This window comes from Cylas formicarius, unplaced genomic scaffold (genome assembly GCF_029955315.1).
Source record: "Cylas formicarius isolate icCylForm1 unplaced genomic scaffold, icCylForm1.1 PGA_scaffold_1__22_contigs__length_36826433, whole genome shotgun sequence".
Classification (NCBI taxonomy): Eukaryota; Metazoa; Arthropoda; class Insecta; order Coleoptera; family Brentidae; genus Cylas; species Cylas formicarius.
This window is the reverse complement of record NW_026844264.1, coordinates 12,022,721-12,047,396: the sequence shown is the minus strand read 5'-3', so window position 1 is coordinate 12,047,396 and position 24,676 is coordinate 12,022,721. Positions and strand designations below refer to the sequence as shown.

The 24,676-nt window shown below is 34.8% G+C and overlaps 1 protein-coding gene across 2 annotated transcripts; it reads left to right on the top strand.

The window, feature by feature from the left end:
* Window positions 1-1,714: 1,714 nt before the first annotated feature.
* LOC132696313 (uncharacterized) lies at window positions 1,715-24,079 on the top strand. 2 transcript variants are annotated; one of them, XM_060661066.1, is made up of 8 exons: window positions 1,715-1,895; window positions 9,922-9,974; window positions 10,103-10,340; window positions 10,391-10,665; window positions 12,106-12,829; window positions 18,041-18,836; window positions 21,292-21,571; window positions 22,551-24,079. In XM_060661066.1, exons 5-8 carry the CDS (start codon window positions 12,156-12,158, stop codon window positions 22,874-22,876), a joined length of 2,076 nt encoding a protein of 691 aa, XP_060517049.1. In that variant the 5' UTR covers window positions 1,715-1,895; window positions 9,922-9,974; window positions 10,103-10,340; window positions 10,391-10,665; window positions 12,106-12,155; the 3' UTR covers window positions 22,877-24,079. The 2 variants fall into 2 exon arrangements, with proteins under 2 accessions (XP_060517049.1, XP_060517050.1); XM_060661067.1 differs by lacking the exons at window positions 9,922-9,974; window positions 10,103-10,340; window positions 10,391-10,665.
* The last annotated feature ends 597 nt before the right edge of the window (window positions 24,080-24,676 follow it).

Genomic DNA, 24,676 nt, shown 5'->3' with positions numbered 1-24,676 from the left:
GCAAAAAGGTAAACGAAAGCTGAAATAAACAAATGAAGAAGACAAAGATAAAGAATTTCTTGAAGATGATGAAGATAATAACCTGGAAGAAATTGCTGACGTTACAAATAATGATGATAATGATAAATTGTATTATGTATTTCATAAATTAAAAAATTCAAGATGCAATTTGTTATTATTTCAAACATAAAATGCTCTATCGGCCATCGACAATGCATTAAAATTTTGGCATTAATACACAAGTGGATATATTTTTCCGAGTTATTGAAAAATATATAAAGAGACCTTAGAAAATTAGACAAATTTTTATTGCCATTGACTTTTAACAAAGTATAGGATAATGTCCTATAAAATTACTTAAAATTAAATAGATAATTAAGGAATAAGCTCGGAGGCGTTGCCATTTATCTATTCATCTATACTATAACAAACAATTTTTTGTATTTTTTTAATCTTAGAGGGAAGTTTATTATAGAGTTTAACTGGTAGAACTATCAGGCTATTTGCTATCTTAGCCAGCCTGTTCCTAGGAAACATCAAATTTAAATTGACCTTAAAATCACATTGACCGTTTCTGGACTCAGAGTAATCGGATATATTATTTTTTATATGCATAATCGAAGCTAAAATATATAGAGACAGGAACGTTAATAAATTTAGTTTAGGAAATAAAATTTTGCATAAAATAAAATCATTATCAGTATTCTCTTTTGTGCTCTGAATACGTCAACGAAACAGTTACCCCAACATACGACAAGCAGGATTGTTCATAGCCATAATAGTAAAGTAACACAAGCTGAACATCAGCCTTATATCTCAACTGCCAAAGTACATACGCGTAAACTGACAGTTTCTTAAGTACTGCATCAACCTGTTTAGTCCATGTAAAATGTTCGTCAATAAAAACTCAAAGATATTTCACAGTTGTGAAATATCTTTGAGTTTTTAAACAAACCAGAATTCTGGTTTGTTCAACCGTTTTTCATTTAAAGGAAATCCATTTTCATTGCAAAAAGTTATACGGTTATTATATTTTTTTAATATATATAATATTTTATGAATAAAACCGGTCCCAGTATGCTTCCTTGAGGTACTCCACTGATAACTGGAGCATAAGATGAACTAACCGAGATATCATTATTTTTTAAATAAATCATCATAATAACTCGAGCATTAATTTTACACCTATTACATCAAAAGCTCTCCTCCAAAAAAAGAGAGACAAAGACTTATAATTCTCTTCGAAAGGTGATAAAACAAATTTGTATAAAGACATTATAGCTCCTCTGTTACTCAAAAAGTGAAACTAAGTGCACTGATTTTCCATATTATTAGTTCCAAAGCTAGCAGTAAAAAAATAGTTTATTCCGATCATTTGCGAACTGCATTTGCCCTCGAAACACCCGTGGTGGGTGTCAAATCCGTGGCGACAGGGCGAGAAGAATCCCATATCGATCCCTTAAGATTGCGCAAGTCTTGCATTGCGAGTGTATGTACGATTATTATTTTTTTTGGATTCTGATAAGACAGGGACGATATCAACCTCTGACGGGTCGATTTGCATCACGCGGTTTAGCGGATAGAGGCAATTTTGCGCATAACCGAAAGAAAAAAAGCCCTTTGTTTGAAAACCCTCCCCGCAACGTCACGTCCCTACCGCCTTCGGATCCAACTTTCGGTCACAGTGCTTGTGCGCGAGCACTAGAAGAATCGGTATAGTTTGTTGTCAGATATGTACCATGACGCCCGCTATTGGCTCTCAGTCGCTGCTCCACCATCCTGTAGGGACTCTGCGAAGGCGTCGCTACGCTTGGCGTCTATCAACGTGACACCCGTGATTTTTCAACTATGTGAAATACGTGACGGTTTCGTCTGATCCACGCTTCGGATCGCAGGTAATTGTTTTTCGCAAAGAACATAAAAAAAAATTGACAGTATTAATTGAAATATGGGTTTTTAGATAAATATTTACATCCGATCTATCACAAGTTTTTTTTTTTCGTAAACAAATATTTTCGAAAATGTCATTTTTTTATTTTTGATGAAACACCTGTTGTATTAATTAAAATTTTTAATAGATATAGTTAGTATATTTGGAATATTTTACCCATATTAAGGTTTTTTAGAATGATATCCGTATAAAAGAAATTTTAAAGCAATATATTTCAAAAGCAGTTGATGAAATATTGCAAAAATTTAAAATCTGAGAAAAGATCTATAAAACTTGGAAATAGTATACAGACAGACCATAGGCATCGGTCACCCTGTCAAATTTTGACATTTACTAATTTTCTTTAAAATTATGATATTGATTACGATCTTTATTTACACTTTTTGGCGCTTTTAATAATCGACGTTTACTACGCGTCGAACGTATCGACATTTTTGAAGTATACTCTAGAGGGCGCTACCAACTTTTTTGCGGCAATGCCACAATGAATTATACCTTATTATTTTTAAATTTCCTTCCAACGAGAGACGCTTTGTAACATTTGCATAATTCAAATCACATGATTTAAATTAAACAAATACAATTAGTACGTATTATGACTGTTAAGTTTCCGACAAAAACCTCATAATATATTTTATTAACGATAAGACAGTCGATATAATATTTTCGATCTTATTTATCTCATCACGCAGCATCAAAAACGCTTGATTTAAAATTTTTGCCTTGTTGCCGACTTTTCTTTTCCACAAATTTCTTCAAATGTACTAAATGGGCATCATTTAAAGAGGGATGCTAGTATACTATGTATGTAATAGCAACCTTGTTTCCTCCTTTAACATAATTTAAGTCCATTTGAAAACACTATAATTTTATTATTTGCCCACTGATACATTCAGCATTTTGTGCCATTTATTGAAAACACCTAAAGAGTATTTCATAACGGTTTAGAGTAATAAAACCTGATTAGGTATGTAAAGGAATTAATTGTTGGGCAATTATTTCATTGCAAGATACTTTCTTTTTATCGATAGAAGTTAGTAGTGGGTTTGAGTCAATTTGTGGGTTTTATTGTAATCCACACATTACCAAAACTAACGGAGAAGAATTTTATTTTAACGGAATAAAAATTAGCTATTATGCACATAGTATTGGATACCCTTATTTTTTATTAAACATTAAACATAAATACATGATGCAGGAATTATATTATAAAAGATCATATTCTTCTTCACCTTTGCTTGACATTATAATTAACGGATCCGCTTGGTCAAGTAGCCAAGATCTCACATTTTGCTCTTGGCTTTAATGACATGCTGAACTGATTTTCACCAGTTCTCTGATGCCCTATCCTCAATGGCTTGATCAAACAGAAGCTAAAGATCTTTCATTTTGAATGTCGCTTTCCATCATGCTACAAGTCCTTTCAATTGCGCCCATGTAAGTGCTATAGGTTTCAGTTCGCAGTAGTATGACGGTGCATTAATACTGTAAACACTATGGCGTGTCAGCAAATACTGATGTGTTAAACTAAACAAACATACTTACATAGGCGCTACCGTAAGTATGTTTTAATGTGCGTATATATGTTTATTCTGTTATAAAGAAATAATGAGGTGTAAGACATCAGCTAAGGTGATAACTCGACAAAAATGAAAACAAAGCCTATTGATAAGTATTGGAATAGAATTTCATTACGCAAAATTCAGCGGAACGGAACGGATTTTCCCATTTTATTAATCTACACGTTTCTCAACTAACTTACAGTCTATACCATTTTTGAACGGAGTTTATTCATAATTTTTTGGTTTTCTTTGATAATAACATATGAAATATGTACGGTCTTCTCTAGAGTGGCATTTCTTTAGCGCCATAATTTTTTGTACGATTCTTATGTTATGTTCTATGGCTGTATATAATCTTTTTTAGAAATGAAATCATGGCAATATTTTTAAACTTAGTAACATAGCTGAATCTAATTAAAACTAAATTACTCAACACTTCGCTCTGTTGCTTCCATAAAGTTCTGCTAACTTGGTTGGCAGTGCTTTTAAATGGAAATATTTGGAAAATTTCGCACAGGAAAATTAAGTTATACTTACTTAACAAAATTTCCTTTGTTTTGTGGGCAAAAGAGTGGGGAAAGAAATGCTTAATCTATGTGAGGAAACATATATTTGGAAATTGCCTTGAGTTAATTAAATTTTAGAATTTCATATTATATCAAATGTATTTTTATATATTTTTTGTTTTTGCCTGTTTGCTTCTTTGTTGCAACATGTTTCCATTAGTTCCGTAAATAGCAACAGAAGTGTTGAGACGGCAAAATTTTTAAAAAAGTTTTCTTGACACCAAATTCAAAGAGGAATGTGATAAAATTCGTCTTGGTTTTTTATACAATTTAACTTACTAGCCTACTCCATATTCAGTACCGTTTTACAAATTATAAGTTCAATTGCAGAAACAGAACTATTTAAGTTATGCAGAAAAAAGATTACTTTTCAATTATATCCACCATGGAAGTGCACACTGCGGGCGCAGTCAATGAATGCGTTTACAAAAAATCACTTGTAGGTACTAATCTACAGCTGCACTGGCTATGTTTTTCCAAAACAGTAACAAAGAGTTCGCAATAAAATAATTCCCTCAACCCGCATGCAAAATTATTGTAATCCCCGGTCCCCTTTGTGCCACGAAGCTTTGGTTAGTCGGCATTTACTTGTTGAATCGCTTCATCCTTTCCCGCAGTTGTTATCAGTATCTCGTTGAGATATATCATAGAAGATAAATTTAATAACGTTCTTAATTCTATTATTAAAACGAAGACACTAATATTTTTTACCCAAATACATTAATAAAGAATTATCAACTAATAATAATATCTATTTTCAGCTTATTCATCTTAAAATGTTATAATAAAACTTACTAATTGAAAATAAAGAAGAACGTTCAACAGAAACTGTCTCAAAGTAGGCTGTTCGTGTGCGCGGTTAAATATATTCTTCCTATACCATACTAAGTAACACATTAAAAACTCATATTCAAATAATTAAAGTTTAAAAAATCCCATATTCATATCATAATATTAGACTAAATTAAATTTTCTATATTTTTCACCTTCAATTATTTACTCAATTCACATAATCTTGGATAATTTTTCAAGGGGTCCGACTATCCAAATCTTTAATTGTATATTTCGGCGCAATATAATCAAATGACCGTTGGCCCAATCATTTTCGCACTTTGCCTTTCTTTGTTTTTTCTGATGCGTTGCATGATGATGATCTATTTTCAGTAATGCATAGTTGTTGAATGTCCATAATATGTGATTCGTGAAATAAAGGATCGCTAGGGTATAATCGATTTTTATGATGTAAAATTGTTAAAAAACCTTTCTGTAATCTTTCTAGTTGTTTTAAGTGACTCTTATATGAATTACCCCAACCTGCTCTACCGTACTCTAGTAATGACACTACTAGAGAGTGATAAACGATTTTCATATTTATTTTATTTAATATGTTTTTGCTTGAATTTGCATATTAACCGCCATAGTTTTTTTTTTTGTAACATACACGTTCCATTTAAGGAAACGATCTATTTTAACTCCCAAGTACTGAATATCATTTGTTTCGTAAATTGAAATTTGTTCATTTATGGGGTTAAGGTTCAACATTCTTCGAATATATTTCAGGTAAAATATAGCTCAAATATTTTTTCATATGTTGCAAAAATTGCAATTTTTGTAGTTCGATCCAAGAAAAACACAATAAGGATGAAAACCGTAAAAATAATATTGGCCAGGTTGCCTTCCAAGAGGCCGCTAGAAGTAACTACCATCGATAATACCACTGCCAACTTTCAAAAAATCAGAAAATGCTGAGTTCTAAGATCCGCGACAATCATTTACAAAAAGGCTTTTGTAACAGATTGTAAATTCACTGGACTTTACAATTTTAATCTATTTAAAGTAAAATTAGCCCTTTATAAATGACTTTACTAAATGTCAATAACATCTGGCAAAAAAAATCTAGTCGGTACTCTAAAATGCCCAATTGTGCAGGGATCTTGTTCTTATTTACTTCTATGGCCACGATATGCAGGGATCAAGCGTGCGGCAAGTGTCACTTTAAGACGACTGTTTGGTTACCCTCATTCGCGAGCCACTTCGGACGTTTCCGGTACTTTAGTCACGGGTTTGGGAGCAATCGAATGTCTTCCAGAGAATTTAGTTGTGCTGTTTTGAAAAAAAGTGTAGTATTCAACATGATAAACTCCTTCAATCACGCTCGCACCGAATAAAACTCGTAACTGAAAAGGTGTTTCCGACCTTTTTTTATATTTAAAACCAATTATCTTGGAAACTAAGCATTTCCGAGCACGTTCATATGAATTTTTTTGGTCAGGCACCAGGCGATAGTTGGCGCACGTTTTTTGAAACACCCTCTAATGGGGGCTATACACATGCAGGCAAGTCCGCGCGCAAGTGTGTCCAGGTAAGTCCGCGAGCAAATGCGAAACGAATTGCGGCCACACACTATTCAGGTAAACCTCGAGGTTCACCAGTTGCTGGGGCCTGCTGCTGTGTGAAAAATGAAGTTGGCCTTCGCACTTGCTCTAAAAATCAGACACAATCTGATCACATTCGCACTTACTCACGTGCCATGACCTGTACAGGCAAGTCTTAACACTTGCTTGCATGTGTGTAGGCCGCTTAAAGGCACAATCGAAGGTATACTAATAAAAATATGTCCGCCGAAATTGTTAGCCATTTTGAGATTTTGTTCCTGTGAAGTACTTCAATAAATCGGAATATGCCAAATTGTCGATTTAACTCTATTATTTTGATAATATAATATGAGAAATTGGGTCTCTTGGATATAGTTAGCTCTACAACGGTCAAAATGGATGCGCCTCAGGTGGCACTGATATTTTCGTAGAGATTCATTTCATCATTTATTTCACCCCCTAATCTGCACTTATTAACGATCTTTCAGCGGCCATGTTGCATAATGGTCATTGGTTAAAAACGAGATTCTTCTCAAAATGTTTTCGTAGTTGCTTCATAAGGTCCTGTACTATCAGCATAGGCAGGGCCTCTATATCTCTAGTGGCTCTGTGGTCTGAAAAGTTCGGTTTGCTTTGAGCTAAATGCAAACGGTTTGATTAACGGTCGCCATTTTTCAAAGCGTAAAATAAATTCGCATAATTTTTTTAACATGTTCATTGACAAGCAATTCTAACCTGAAATAGTACATTATGCAACAAGTGTGGTAAACGGCATTTGAGTAATGAGTTTTAAATAAACGAGTACACTTAAAAAGTTTACCAACATGTTGCATACTATACTTTTTCTACGACCGTTAGTTTTTGGGTATATTTTTGCAAAACAACACGTATATATTCACTGACGACATGCGGAAAAATATCCGAAAACATCCGATTGCTCCCAAACCTGTGAGGTAAAATCCCAGAAATGTCCGAGGTGGCTCGAATCCGTGGGAAACGAAACTGACGTAGTACAGAAGGAGTAGAAAAAGATGTTTTTCTACTCCTTTTTGTAAAATACACAATTATACATCCATCTAGCGTGCGGCGAAGGGAGTAGAAAAAGATGTTTTTCTACTCCCGTATGTAAAATGCCTAATTACACACCGATCTAGCGTGCGGGACTTTACCACGTCAGTTTCTTGTCCCACGGATCCGAGCCACTTCGGATATTTCCGGGATTTTACCGCACGGGTTTAGCAACCGGATGTTTTCGGAGATATTTCCCACGCCTTGAATTTTGACGTTTGTCATATCTGATGGTCATGTCAGTTACTTTACTACTACTACATTTACCACACTTGTTGCATAATATACTATTTTGGCCAACCAGTGCGAATGCACAAAAAACTCGATGTTTTCTAGCAGTGTTTGAAGATGAAAATACAAAATGGGTTTATGGGACATGTGATATTACAGGTCCTTTAGTAGAATTCGCAAACATTTAATCGATTCTCATATTGAAACGCAGAAAGGAACTACTAATGAGACATTATTTAAGAAATAGTTAAAATAATTAATAAATATTGGGTTAAGTGTATCATTAAGTATCAACTTGTCAAAATGAGCCAGCGTATGCTTTTACATAGTTGAATATACCCGAATGCAGCCATTACTTCCTAGAGCATCAAAGCGTTTACGCACGCGTGTAAAGGTCGTCAAAAGTTAGATCGAGGTCACATAACCTAACGGGAAAAATGCTTTTTACAAGATTATACGTTCCAAAATCGCGCTCGTTATACCCTCCCCACCCACCGGCAGTGGTGCTCTCGAGACGTTTTCTCCGGAGTTCCCGCGTCCTCGGCGGTCCCATTCAAAACGTTTTTTTAATTAAACTAATAAGTTCGCCGTCACGAATAAAATGCACGGTAGCGTCAACGCAAAACGACAACCAAAAATCATCGTCATTATTTGCGATATATATACGCGAAGCGTGTAGAAAAGGACGCGATTCGTCCAGGCGTCGTCGGTGCACAAGCGTCGTTGCCATGGTAGCTCTCGGTTGCCCCTGGCAACCGCAGAACGCATTGATTTCACGTATAGACGGAATATATTGCAGCAGTAGTCGCGGCGTAGGTGGAGGGGGGTTGGTAATACTGTTAAGTGTCCCATATATTACGAAACCATTGTTGCGCTTCACGTCTAAATTTTGAATCGGCTCCGGTCCACCGCCTCGTTAATCAATCGAGAGGACAGCGAAGAAAAAGAGTTTCGAATATTCAACAATTTCGGTGTAATTGAATGCTTGACTTAATACCAGGGTCGATCAGGTTTACGGTGATAAACTACTGTACGAGTTTATCACCAAAAACTTGGAAAACATTTTTAATGAAAATAACGCACCCCCATATTTTCTGTAATTATATCTTTGTTATGTGTTTAGCGTTAGTATAATATAAATAAAGATAAACAACAAACATTTAATTTTTAATTAGTTCAAAGAATTTTATAAAATTTACCGGTCAGGTACAAAAACTTACAAATTATAGATATCTAGTTCACTACTAATAAACAATAATTTCCTTGGAACCCGTTTCAACAAAATATCCAAAAATAAGACCATCACTAGAAGCTCTATCTCGTATTCATCTCTTAGACTGCTTAATGGCTCACATTAGTTAAGCTGCGACTCTTTGCCCTTTTAAATTTTATTTTAAGGAAAAATGCCTGCCTGTCTTTATCAAATGTCATTTGATAAAGATACGGTGTTGTCGAAACAATTGTCATGTCATAATATATAATTTCGTGAAAATCTGAACTTTTGGTTCTTATTTATTTTCAACTTGCTTGTTGTTGAATAAAATATTTTTACAAATGTTTAACAATTTACCAACAAAGGGATTAGACTAGCCAAAACTATTTATATATAAACTTTTAAAATGAATTGGACATTTTGTGAATTTGGATTGTGTTTTTCGAATTTTAAGCAGTTGAGGTAGAAATAGTCTCCTCACAATAACTATAACATAACAACAAAATGTTTAATGTTAACTGAAAACTCAAAGGAGTCAAAAAAAACATATTTTAAGCATACAAAATTAAGCTGATGGGCCATTTCAATGTCGTGATCAGAAAGAATAATTATTACTTCAGAAAATATAGCAGAAGTAAAATTTGGGAGCTTTATTTAAAATAGAACCGTGCTCTAGAAAAATTCGGCAGTCAAACATTTAAAAAAAACCTCAAAACTGCAAAATATTGATAACCAATTTGTTTACCTGAGTAGGATACTTCTTAATAGTAATATCGTCTGTATTCTTGCCCAGTAAGTTATGGTTTATTGACCCCGTATCTCAAATACCCTAATAATAGTAGTCAAAAAGCTAGGTTGCTTATAATACTGTAAGTTATGTTATTGAACATCTTGCTGATGTTTTTGTTGGCTAAGTTTAATGAAAATAAAGTTAAATTTTCAAACTTTATTATAGGTTACCATGAGCACCGGCGCATTCGCCGGAAATTGGACACGCTTTTCGTGAAAGTAGGTGAATTGAGACAATACTTTGAAATACTTTTTCTTGAAATACTCGTACACAAATCGAGACTCACTTATTTCTTTCTGAAAATATTGTAGATTACGTTACAAATCATTTTGATTCATTATTCTAGGTTGCATTACTAATTTATTTACGCAAATACAGTCAGTCGATGGTACAAATGGGACCAAACGCTCAATAGGGAGAAGCGTCATTGCTTTGGAATTAAAATTTACGACCCTCCCGAACGAACGCCGATAGTTTCGATGCCCCGGTATAGCATACCTTCACGACGTCACACGCTAAGCTAAATGTGACCCTCCGGAGGCCGCCAACTTGTGGCTGGTGCGCAGACGCGTTAAGCGTTGGATGTCCGTTTCTCAATAATTGTACGCTGTTTCTTTATACCTACCAGTTGTAGGTGCAGTGAGTGCTACGATCTGTATACACATCAAATGCGGAATCAATCCGCCAAATCTCCATAAGATTATCAATCACACGATGAACTTGAAGGAAATTAATAGTAATAAAAGTAATACGTCGATCGATAGCGAGTGCGGGATACCAAAATTTTCGCCCAGATTTAAATATAGAAGTGTTTTTCGCTACGTCGGTATATAGAGTGAGCCAACAAAACAGCAGTTCGCCGAATCGAAGAGGTACATTCCGCTACGTCACAACTGATTATTATGTCAGGTAATATAAATGTGCCAGCGGATCATAGATAAATTTATCGGCTCGGGTAATGAACAAAAGCGAAGTGTACATTATTTGTTTGAATATACCGCACTAATAAAAGTAGGTAATACGTTCTCTTGCGATAAAGTATTTTTAAACTTTGTGACGTCACCTCTACTACATTATTTTGTTAGTCAAGAGTTACATCGGAAGTTTTCAGCTAATTGGTAAAAAAGAAGCCAGCCCGCGTTTAACTATTAAAATAAAATAAGTACGAAAGTACGTGCGGCCTCATTACAAATCTGAATTGCACCTTAAAATTGAAAGGAGTACTTTTACCACTACAGTTCGCTAAACTTGTTTTTATAACACACTTTATAGCATACCGGGTGTGTCGCATCGAGTTTCACGATTTCGGTGGTTTGGTTTTTCACATGGAAGTTTTTTTTTGTTGCATCCTGCATATATTCGGTGGCCTTTACCGTTATTCAATTTTGATCAGTTTTTTGATATTTTGCCGACTCATGATTTAATTATCAGTCAGAAATTTGTGATTTAAGTAATTGTTATTTGATTTGAAATAAATTGAATTAGAGCAACAAAGGCGCAAATTATTTAAGTGTTTATACCGTGAGGTTAAAGTATAAAAACAATTGATTACCACAAAACTAAAAATGGATTTTGAGATATTGTGGACACACCTTTACCTTCGATTTCTCATGCGTCAGGATTTGACCCAAATCCCATTCACATTTCGCCAAAGATCCTGTAAACGCAAAACGGGTTCCCTCGAAGTGAAGGTAGTTTTGAGCCGATGGTCTAATTTTTGAGGTTTGTATTTTTGGAAATCGAGATGAGATAGGGCTACTTGGTCAATCAAAAGTGAGTTTCCTCAAAATTAAGGAACTATTGAGCGCCGATAAAACTTGTTTTTATGGATCCATGCTGTTTTGAATTTGGCCGGTGTTTAAAATCTTTACCGAACACAGCCGAATACTGCTAATTTAGGTATTTCGCGATATTTAGATCGATGTCGGTGTTTTATTTTCCCTTCGCTTAATACAAAATTATCTATTATTATGCAGTAAATTAACGGTTCACGGTTCTAGTTAGAATCGATATAATATATTCCACAACCTGTATTTTCCAATATCAGCACGGAGGAATATTTTTGGATTTACTTAAAACTTGACGGTCAACCTGGCAGCTTTTAAAACTGATATACATATTTTATTACAGGAATTTTTTTTACTGTGCGCTCGAATTTATATTATTTCTTTTAATGATTTTCAGAGTCAGACTATAGAAGTGAAGATGTTGGGCAATCCATATTGGATCTAGATATAGATCTATAGATATTTCTTTCTCGAACGCACAGTTACTATTATTACTAGTGCTATTCAGAAAATTGAGAGGCATGTTATATCTTGGTCACACACAAATGTTGTTCTCTTTCAGAACTAAAATGGATCTCATATGGAACATTACATTTGCTGTGAATAAACGCGATGGGCAGCGTCGACTCTAGAATGGAATCGAACACCGTAAATCATGACATAGATCCGAGTCCCGCCGAATATAACGGCAGCGCTGACTGCTTGCCATCAACGATGGCGGAAAATACTCTGGACGAAGATAAAGTGGTTGAAAAGCCCTGCCATACGAGCTTGTCAACAGACGAGGATTCGGCAACTGAAAGCCTCCCGGCTCCCGAAGAACTAACCGAAGAAGCTCACGATAAATCAGACAGTTCCGACTCCGGATTAGGACCGGAAACGCTCTCGGCCAACAACTTCCCCGTAGAAAGTGACGGCGAAACGATCAACGTGTGTCCGAGCTCTAGTCGAGACAACGATGATGTGAACCAAGATCCGAACAGCTCCAGACCTATGAAAGACCTGAACGAGATCCTTCAAATGGAACCTAGCAGAAGCAATCTCAAGAGGAAGCATCCCGTCGAAGAAGACTGCGACGAGCCGAAATTGAAGAAGAAACGATCCATCGTGTTCGATAGCGTCACAGTCTTTTATTTTCCTAGGGCGCAGGGCTTCACCTGCGTGCCGTCCCAAGGAGGTTCTACTTTGGGTATGGGAGCACAGCATTCGCAAATGAAGAAATTTTCTATTGTCGAACACGCCAACGAGCAGCGCAGGATACATCGGCAGCTTCTTCAACAACTAAGGTATATTCACTATTTTGCTTCGTATCATTCCCTTTGTTGGTTTGTTCAAATCCCCGTCTTGCGGGTGATTATAACACCGACACTATTACCAATATTCGTACTAATAAAGACTTAGTAGATGGCTATATATCGAATTAGAATTTATGCCTTATAATATTGAAGAAATTTTCATTGAAATTTGTGAAAAAATTTTCTTGGAAGGCTTCCTCTAGACCGAATGCTTCTCTCCGACCCTTAGTTCTGTTTTCAACGAATGGCAAAACAACCATGAAAAATATAGATTGTGATGTTATTGTTATGTAACTTGTTAGGAATGATTACCCTTTAAGTTGGGTTTTATCTTACCGCTATTTTTTAGGATAGCAGCAAAGCAAAACAAAAATATTTATTCAAATAAACTCTCAAGGTTAATAAGAACAGAAAGACTAAAAATTGTGATTAATGATAAAATTCCATTTTGGGGTTTACTGACTTATGGATAATTTCAAGCGGCTCTTTTGAGTTTTCCAGATCGACTTCTTCCCTGATTTTCCAGGTTAATAAGAACCCTGGTAGTTAAGATGAATGATGTAATGGAATAAAACTTATATCGCGAACTCTATTAACAGGAACAAGGTCGTTAGCTACCTGGAAAATATAGAAAAGTTGGGGTATTAAAAAAGCGTTAGGGAATGTCATCGGAGTTTTCGTTTTCACGTTAAAAGATATTTTTACAAATTTATAAATAAAATTGAAAAACAATTTTTCAACATTTATGTCAAGATGCTTAAAGTTACCAAAAATTTTTTTTTGCCGAAAACAGTTTAACCAGAAAAAATTAACCACCTTATTAACACCTTGAACTGAATTTTATCAAATTAGAAACCCGATATTATCTAGATTTGTTCTTATACAGAATCCATAACATTTTTTGACTAATTTAGGATGCACAGTTTGCCAAGTACTTGAAAATTAATCTAGAATTTAATGCTCTGCTGTGTTTTAGTAGTAGAAAAGTTCAATCACTTAACTTATCCTAAATATGTGTGTGTTTCTGATGTTCTGGTATTTTATAATTTACAAATTACGATCACCTAATGAAGAATTTGACAATTGCATTTACACTTTAGCAAACATGTATATATTTTACAAAAAGTTCTTCCCGCCTTTCAGACTGTCAATAGTGCAAGCCATAATATTATAAGAATTTGCGTTAACTTCACAACACGTGGCCAGAGACCAAATGTCCAAGCTCATGCGCAAATTTAAAAATCCCACAAAAACCTAGAATTATTTTTATGGTTAGAGAACTGTCCGAAAACAATCTGGAATATTAATTTGCTAATATGCTTACTCACCCAAACAGCATCAACGTTTTATGAACGTACAGATGAAGACGAAACGTACGTACGTATGTCGAGTTCAGCAGAATATATACATTTTTCAATAGAATCTACTTATTTGTTGTCTAAGAAGTATGTAATACAGACATGCTGTAAGTTGTAAAATCTACATATTATGTTCTGAACATATAAAAAAACTGTATTTGTTAAATAGAATTCTTATTATTCTAAACTTTATCCCTGTCGTCTCCCCTAGAAAGCTGGTGCCCGTCTGAGCCATCTATTAATTTTTAACTCCATTTAACTTATCTTCGCTTTCCAATATGACTGCTGCGCCTACAAAATAGAAGTAATCATCAATTGAAATAAATCTATTTTCTGAGGATAAAATGTGCAAACCAATAGCAGTAGAATTAATGAAATTAAGAAGCTCTTCGGAGGCTTATTAGAATGCTTATTGACACTCCAGTTACTTTTACATGACATTGTCAATAACTCACAACACTACCATCAAGCACCCTTCACAATTCCTGCTTATCGATTTATATATAATATTTTTCAAAGAAAGTTTCAGAGGCTATTGTAATAATATTGTTGTTGTTGAATCATCCTGCCGGGTTCTTCAACGCATAACTGAAACATCAGCAAGTTAGATTCAACAACAACCGACGTAGGAAGAATCCAGAAGTTTTGTAAGTGAACGACGAATGGTGAACGAACAGAACGCTACGATACATATTACATTTTCAATTTCATTGCATAACTATTCCATGATGTCAATTGAAAAATCAAGATTTGTTTTCTTACATTGGAGAAACGTGTACAACGCTCGAGGGCGAATTAATTTGAAATAAAAACTTATTTTATCAAATAAATTACATATATGCAGCAAAGCAAGCAACATTTGGTATATTTCTTACGAAAATCTACGTCTTTTGTACGTACAACTTATGTACTGGGAATATACTGAATGGACGTAGTTAAAATATACACCGTGTGCCAAATACGATTGGAAACCCATAGCAGATACGAAAAAAGTTTATTGGACTCTACTGAAGATTTAAAATTGTATAATTCTGTGGATACAGAGTGTCCCAAAAGTGTTCCCCCGACATTAACTTAGTTATTTTAAATGGAACACCGACATTTTTGGAATCCTTAGTTAAAATAAAGGTCACTTTCTTCAGAAATTCCTATTCGAATTTTGCCTAGTTTAGGCAGAAATTGAGGTTATGTGTTTTTTTTTCATATTTTGATTGCCGCATATAAAATTGGACTACGGAGACTAAGGAGATGATGCACTACTCAATCAGTTTGACAAATAGGTGATGCCGTTTTGGCGAATTCAATTAACAAAATCTCAAGATTTTCAAATGGAACACACTATATTTTTATTCAGATATCAATTGTATTTATCTTATATTTAAATTTTACTTACTTTTTGAGATATTCGAGGTTTTAGATAACACACTTGTTGGATTGAAAGCGGCCCACATTAGGTCACTTGTTGGCAATATTCGGTATTTTTTAAATACATGATAAAGCCATGATACTTCTTCTTTTAAAGATATAATACTCCAGATATACAAAAAAACATATTGCTATCAATACAGGGTGTCACACTTTAAGAGATGTCTTAAATCATATTTAAAGAAACATTTTTAATAGTTAATTATCTAGCTTGATTGAAAATACCTAATAAGTTTATAGGCTAACTAAAGAAGGTAACTAATTTGAATAAAGAAATCTATAAAAAAAAGAAAAAAAAAAGAAACAAATAACTAAAAAAAAAAATAAATATATTATAATATATTTTCAATATTGTCCATCCTCTGCAATACACATTGTATAGCGCTTCATAATACTTGACACCACATTTCTAACCGCATCACTATTATTTAATGCAAGAATCTCTTGTCTAATTTTTTCGGTCATCAACTGTATAGTTATTTCGCGATTTATACGCACGATCCATTAAAGTGCCCCACAAAAAAAGTCCACGAGTGTAAAATCGGCACTTCGCGGTGGCCACGCATTGTCACCATTTAGGGCGCGTTATCTTACTGAAATTTTTTATTAAAAACTTATTCTCTGTTGAATAATAGTGGCAATTTTTTTATTGTGCATGACGTAGTAAAAATTGCCTCATCGGTCCATAATGTTTTGTTAAAAACGTCCCTCTCAAAATGAACATGCAGAAGTTTCGTCTGGCATCAAAATCATTGTGAAACAAAAATTAAATTGGTAGAAATTTATTAGATTTTATTTTGTTGCCTTTTAAAATAGGGCGTACAGCTGAAATAGTTATTCAAGGTCCCTGCTTGCATCTCGCAAAGAATTTTCGGGAAATTCAGTGAGGTATGGTATTACGTTCAATTCAGATTCAGTGCTCGGTTTCTTCCTTTTCATATATTTTAGAACGCCGTGATTTGACAGGTCCTGGGTAATTCTATTAAATATTGTTATTGTTGTACTCCCTTAATGCCAAGAGTACACTTTTACCATTAGTCATACAATTTTAGCCGTTCCTGAACAGAATATTGCGGCACAGTAACCAAAAAACTAGCTTATTTAAAATAGATATAAAATATATATTAACAAAAAACTTGACAACTATGAGCTTTTTAAATAGAAATATGAAAAACAACAAAAACAAACAGAAATGTCAGGTTGTTTATACCTTGATGTGTAAAAAAAAGATTGTGATGTCATAGCCAACTACATTTTTAAATATTTTGATATTTCTTTGTCGTTTTGATCCAGATGAAATGAGCATTTTAAGAGGAAGATTTTTGACCAAACTTTATGGACCGAATTAACGAACTCTTTGTCTTATAGATTTATTTATTCAAATTTGTTACCTTATTTTCGTTAGCCTATAAACTTTAATTATTTATTTTATTTATTATATTATTTATTTATTTATTTATTTATTTATTTATTATTACGGGTGTTATTTTAAACCTGGAATATCTCAAAAAGTAAGTAAAATTTAAATATAAAATAAATTAGAAATTTACCTTATTTTTGTCCTAGAATTGATATCTGAATAAAAATATAGGGTGTTCCATTTGAAAATCTTGAGATTTCGTTAATTTGACAAACTGATTGAGTAGTGCATCATCTCCTTAGTATGTGGTTAAATTTTCATTGCAATACGCAGTAGCGTCACAACACAATGTTATATGGGGCAATCAAAATATTAAAAAAAACACATAACTTCCATGTCTCCCTAAGCTATGCAAAATTCGAATAGGAATTTCTTAAGAAAGTGACCTTTATTTTAATCAAGGATTTCAAAAATATGGAAATATATAGGGTGTTTCATTTAAAGTAACAAAGTTGATGTCGGGGGAACACTTTTGGGACACTGTATCACAAAATTATAAAATTTTAAATCCTCAGTAGAGTCCAATAATTTTTTTTTCGTATCTGCTGTGTTTCCAGATCGTATAGTGGATCGTTTTATTTGGCACACGGTGTATATTTTAACTACTAAGCTGAGCCGCATCTGTTAAACTAATTGGGTCATCTCCTTAGCCTGAGGTAAAATTTTCGTTGCTATACCAAGCGTGTAGCGTCACAACACAATTTTATATGGGGCAATCAAAATAAGAAAAAAACACAACCCCCATGTCTGCCTAAACAGTGACCTATATTTTAACCAAGGATTCCAAAAATGTCGAAATATACACGGTGTTCCATTTAAATAACAAAGTTTATGTCGGAGGGACACTTTTAGGACACCCTATATCAACAAAATTATAATATTTTAAATTTTCAGGCGAGTCCAAGATCGTATATTACATCGTTTTATTTGGCGCACGGTGTGCAGTATAAGTTGTGTACGTGCTGTCATATTCTTAAAATCGAAATCTGAACATTTCAGAATCGAACGGAGCATTACCGGTGACGTCGCGACGTCGAGCGACGACAGCGACAGCGAGGACGAGATCAGCGACGCCTCCGAATCGGAAATGGACTTGGACAACTACTATTTCCTCCAACCGATACCGACGAGACAAAGGCGGGCGCTTCTTCGATCGGCCGGAGTGCGGAAAATCGACTCCGTAGAAAAGGACGAATGCAGGACGATACGATCGTCTCGTGAATTTTGCGGTTGCGGCTGCAAGGGCTATTGCGATCCGGACACTTGCTCGTGCAGCCAGGCGGGCATCAAATGTCAAGTGGACCGTTTAAATTTTCCGTGCGGCTGCACGAAAGACAACTGCGGCAACTCCTCCGGACGGATCGAATTTAATCCGGTGAGAGTGAGGACGCATTTCATCCACACGCTGATGAGGCTCGAGCTCGAGAAGAAACAAGAGGAGGAGATGAAGGAAAAAAGGGACCATTGGATGAACAACGAGAGGCTCAACGGTCACGGTTTTCAAAACGGTGGTGGGGAACATTTGTTGCCCATAGCGAATAATAAGGTGGACGTGAACAAGTGCAGCGGCAGCTTGCTGCGCGACATCAGCTTGAATTCGCACGTGGAGGTGGAGAATTGCGTCAATAACGGCAGCTTCACGAACGTGCATTACGGAACGATGAGCGAAGGCACGGCGTCGACGTTACAGAGTCGTTCGATCTCGTTTTCCAACCTTCCTGCGCGCGAGGATTCGTTGGATCTGTACAGTTACAGGGAGACGTGCTACGGCGACGAGGCCGAAAGAAAACTGCAGGTAAATGAACGCAACGCAGATTGATTTTCATTTTCTTGCGGTAGTCGGCGTAATGTTTCTCCTAGTAATATGAATCATGGCTACTAATAAAAATGGAATACGAGATACTACATGTAAGCATGAGTGAATTTGAGGATTGGTGCCTTAAGGATCAATAGATTCTTCTACCTGATAAGACTGTTTCAGTGCAATTTAGATGTTCAACAAATAGGCGTAATAAGTCCACAAAATTCCTAGGTCTTGGAAGAATTCTTAAGATGGAACTTTCATGTGGTTCTATCTTGTCGGTCTTCCGCAGCGACCTATCGATCTATTGCAGCACACTCTCAGTTTTATATTTCTCCCATCAAGTTCATCAAGTGGGACGGTATGTCCTCCAGATTCTCAAGTTCGAGGATGTCAGGAGTATCTAATCCCTCTGCTATTTTCTGATCTTCCATGTACATCCTGTACTCATCGTCGTTCCAAAAGCAGGTTGTGTGCATGTGGTGTTTGAGATTGCGCTGTCAGGTATGCAGACTTTCCATGCTCATGTGTAACACAGTGTCAGTTGTGCGTTTCATCATGGAACACTCTCTAATGCCCTCGAATACTGTTGCTACTAATTGTAGCCAACGTAGGCGAGCTTCTTCTGCCTCTCCAGGCCTCGTCGATTGCGTTTCGTCCTTTTGTTCGTTCGTTTCCGCATCAGAAGGTTTGCTATTTCGTTTAACTTCATGCCATTGTGTGCAAGTATAAGCATTATTGCACAGAGCTCGACGGCATGCACTTCTGCACAGCAAGGGCAATCCTTATCTCAGTTTTTGAATGTTCCCCATAAATGCCGACCCAACACCTCCATTGGTTTCATTGATGTCTGAACCGACCCTGTTCTTTCCCCACTAGGTCAATCTGGTTCTGTACCGACTCTACTTTGCTTAACCTTCATGTATTATATTGTCCAACTGTGACTATGTCTATGACTATGTTTAAAAAAAAATGTGTTCATCAACCGAATTAGAGTCAAATGGGGTGAGAATGAGATTGGTGAAAACAGTAGGAATGAATTTGTATCCAATGTTTTATTTGTAAAATAGAGTAACCATTTGTTTAGCAACAACTAAGGTGTGCAAAAACATTTTTCTGACTGAAGCTATGGCCTTTGCGAAAAAAATTACACGAAAATTGTGCGCTGTGAAAATATCTACAAAATAAACTACGGCTTGAGTTAATCGATCAATAAACAAAAAATTTATTACAAAAAAACATCTGAAATGATTATTTTAATTGCTAGATTTGTTAGATTTTTTTAATTGTTTGTTTGAAATGTTCGCGAAGTCCTAAGACGATGGGGGTGGGTCCAAATCAAAGTAATAGTAATGGTAATATTAATTTTTAAAAAGAAAATTATGAAATATCGATTTTAAATTGTTTAAGTAGTTTTTAAAAGTTAGGGTCCTTTTTTCTGTTCTAAACAAATAGCTCATTGCAAAATGATACGATCGAAGCCTGTAACTGGAGATAAAATTTGCCATTGAGTATTATCGTAAAAAAGCCATTTTAGATGGTTCTTTGCCATAACTTTTTTGTTTATTAACCGATTGACCCAAACCGCAGCTCATTGTGTAGGTATTTTCAAAGGGCACAACTGGTAACAAGTAAACAAGTAAAAAAAACTATTTCAACACCTTAATTGTTAATAATGAAGCTGAATCGATTGGAGTTTTCAGTAAACCAAACTTTGTTACCAACAGTTGGGTTGCAACATCAACCCTAATAAACAATTTTATCGGCTTTATTACAGCGACTTACAAGAATGTTCCCTATCAAGCCGGGAACCCCGGAATTTCAGAAACATAAACTGTTGAAAATTTCATTGCTTATATTAGTTTGCAATGAAATTTGAAAAACCCAGATCTACGAACGAAGTTTAAATACTTGAAAACCCTGGTACACCATATTAGTATTATTAAACTGTTTATTCTTGCTGTTAGTGAAAAATGTATTTTTTAGCGGTAATTACCGCCAAAGCGGGTTTGTAACCGTCAACGACTCGTAATTTTGTAAAATTACATTTGTGCACCGTACCGCCTAAACTTCATCCCCGATCAACCCCATTCCACGATAACTGAATCAATTTTGATGTTTTTTTGGCGATATGAATTCAAAGGGGCCTTGAAAGTCTTCTAGCTTTAGAGTCATATTATTTTCCTTTCTCACATAATTGTTGGTACGTGGGTTCGTTCAGTTACTCAACACTCAGTGGATCTGTTGCCTTCATCTCGCTGTGCGGTCTGACAATATTTTCATTTGAACATCCCATTGTTCTACTGCTAAACGCTAAATTTTAAAAAAATATATCCGCTATTTTTAATGAAAAGTCTGGGATATTTTTAACATAAACTCTATTTTATCTACTACAAATGTATTCAAAGGCGAAAAACATAGACGACATCCCAACAAACATTCTTTACAGCACAATCATGTGAATTTCCCGTCGACATCGAACGGGGATCACCACCAGGAATACCAATTCGACCCCAGATTCCCCGACGTCTCTGCGTTTTCGTCGCGCGTCAACTGTAGTTTGGCACCCATTGCCATCCCCAGTTCGTATGTGCCGACGTCACAATCCCATCAATACACGCACTCGTATCAATCGACCGGATTTAACGAGTTCACTTCCGCTCCTCTTCCCGTCTTTAGTTTGTACAATAACGGGAGTTCGGAATTTGGAAACGGAAAATTGGGAGAAGGTAATAATTGACACAGTTTCCTTTTTGGTTCTGGGTTTCTCCTCTAGTAGCGTGATAACATATAGCGGTTGTTAGTGCAGTAGTTGTAGTTTTGGTTACCTAATTTTATTTCTTGCAGTAAACTCTGCTTGCAAACTAACCATTTATGAATAGTGCTAGATTGGTTAATTCATTTCTTTTTGCGCATACCGTGCCTTTTAGGGGTTTAATTTTTGTAGGGTGCAGGGTTTTATTTTTCTAATTTTTATTATTTTGTTTTTCCTTTTTTAACGGCATTTTTAGCGAAAAAGTGTAATGTAAGGTAGGGTGATGCAGTACCTAACATACATTTTATATAATGTGTTCTGAAAACTAACAATTCATAACATTTATTACTAATTGGATATAGGGTGGATTTAGTTTAATTTTAATTTTGCCAAGGGCATCGAATTTTCATGGTTTTGCATTTCAACTATTTTGGTGGGAGCGCGTAAAGATTGTGCGTGTCCTGGGTTTTATTTTTCTATTTTTTATTTTTTTGTATTTCCTTTTTTAACGGAATTTTGGCTAAAAATGCCGGTGACTCAGTACGCAACATAAATTTTATATGTTTACTGAATGATTCATAACTTTCATTACTAATTGGATATAGGGTCAATTTAGTTTCATTTTAATTTTGCCAATTTTCATGGTTTTGCATTTTCAATTATTTTGGTGGGAGCGCGTAGAGAGTGTCTTTTTCTCATTTTAATTTTACGTGGACTAGTTCTTCTATAGCTCCAGAAATAAGAATCCCTGTATCTCTTGATTATTGATCGCCACTTTTAAGATATTTTGAAAAACCATTCCAAGCAGTAAGCGTTTAGTTTATGTGTCCTGAATGTGTTATGGGTTAATATTTGGTACAAATTTTTTGTAGTAGGTATAAAAATGTATGTCATGATAATAACACCAAATGTTTTGTGATGCCTCCCGTTTCATGTAGGATTTTTTTTTTCAGGAACCTGTCAGCAAATCCAGAGTTCAGTACAATTTGACAACTTAACCAGCGAGAATTTCCAATCCGAGCTCAAAGAGAACCAATACACAAGCTTAAGCTCTGTAATAGGAGCGAACAATAAAATAGAGTCGTTCTGCGAGCTCCTTAACAGACGTTACAGCTATGATGAACCGAATAATTTTCAAACCATAAATGCGGAACATTCTGCGGTTGGTCCGGGCGAATCCGGGTCCACAGTAAACACCACGACAGATTCGCGAGAGGATTGCGACGAAAATTTCGGAGAGATTATAAAAAAATCCATAGTCGAGACGGTATCCGCATAAGTAGCTAACAATCTCCCGTGAAATTTATATTTGATGCTGATATTTGCAATTTGAAAAATTCTGTTCGGTAAAAATAAGTTTTTTCGCAAAACGTTGTCAAAAATGAAGAATAGAAAACACCAGATGGAACGAAATTCTGCATGTAGTAGTTTTTGGTATAATAATTGACGTAAAAGCCGATTTTGACCGATGGAAATCGAAAAAGTTCCTGTTTGAAAGATATCAACTTAAACACTCACTTTTTGGGTTACTTGCTGATTTCCATCAGGACAGAACAAACAATCGTGGATTTTTTGATATTCTAATAATCTAATAAGCAACAGGATTTGGAAATTTTTTTTTTTCTTGTTATCAGCGTTATATATAAATCATTGGCCAACTGGGCGAATAAGATTATAGCGATAATAACAATAATGTTTCGTATTTTTGAGTGATCATTCAACACAATCTAGCAGTTTTTGTTAGGAGATAGATACGCTACCTTGTGATATCTGACTTGCGTTTTTAATTTATATTCTCTCCATACTTAATTGTTAGCCAATTTTAAATTTTCATCCTGGTGTGTCGCCCATTATTGAAATCCCATAGAAGTAAACGTCATATATGACCCTGAAATATTCCCATATAATCTCAGTTAATCTTGTCCTACTTGTAAATATTTTAATGTAATCGCGCTTTTTATTTTTTCCTATAAAGTCTATAGCAAATCCGTACTATTATAAATATTTGCTATTTCGAAAAATTTGACCCCTCCCGTTGTAGGCGAAAACTGAATTGCCCATTTATCGATGAAGTTATCCTTGGTTATCCCGAAAAAAATGTAAATATTTGTTAACGAAAGTTTCAGAATGTATTCATTAAAAGTTTAATAATAAAACTGTCCATAGGTAATGTTAAAAATGAATCAAAATATTTGTAGCACTTTAATATACACATAGTGATTAAATGATAACTAAACCTACCATCTCGGCAACGTAATCTGTAAATCAACTCTTTACCTAGCTTGTAACCATTATTTAATACGCTCTGTAGAATAAAGACGTTACAGCACGTCATTGTACATAGTAATTTTATTTTTATTGTTTACATTACATATTTACCATTATAAAGAATTATAATAAAATATTTAAGACATAGGAAAAGTTTAAAGGTTTTCAAATAAATGTTGTAAAAAATAATTTATTAAAGGTAAGTTTTTTACAATGTTTTTCGTTTTGACTATTTCGTGTTGACCTATCCTATATGATTATTGAATTATTGGCAACTTACTGGCTTAGAACATTCTTGATTATGAAAAAAAAACCTAGGTGGTAAGTAATAATTATACATAATTATATTTGGGCAGATAATTGAGTTATTAATTATTCTAAAACCAAGTAAATAAAAGCTTATACGAAAGGAAGAATAATATAAAAATAATAATTTAAATTGTAATCGATATCATTAAAAAACTATTTACCATAAAACTTTATTTGTAAATTTTAGTCATCATGTTCTGAGAATCAACTATAGGATAAGGGATCTACAGTATTTTCTGGCATGTTATTAGCTTCTCACATTCTTTCTTCTATTTCAATCACATGTTCGACGCACTTACTCCATGTTGTGGTATTATGTCTTTCTACAAACCCTTGTACCTGTGCCCTTACCAATTTTATGGGGTGATGTCGGAAGACGAAGTACCGTTCTATTTAGTTTTAAGCAATTTTGTCTGCAACAAATTTTGTACAAAGAGGTTTAACCACATTTAAAAACCCCCGCTTCTTTTTCAGCATATATTTCTGAAATTGCTTCTTGCTT

What these genes read in the sequence shown, in the direction of transcription:
- LOC132696313 (XM_060661067.1), top strand. Translation starts at nt 12,156, where the DNA reads ATGGGCAGCGTCGACTCTAGAATGGAATCGAACACCGTAAATCATGAC. An exon ending in AGGCCGAAAGAAAACTGCAG is followed by an intron (nt 18,837 to 21,291) that starts GTAAATGAACGC and finishes CATTCTTTACAG; the next exon opens with CACAATCATGTGAATTTCCC. An exon ending in AAACGGAAAATTGGGAGAAG is followed by an intron (nt 21,572 to 22,550) that starts GTAATAATTGAC and finishes TTTTTTTTTCAG; the next exon opens with GAACCTGTCAGCAAATCCAG.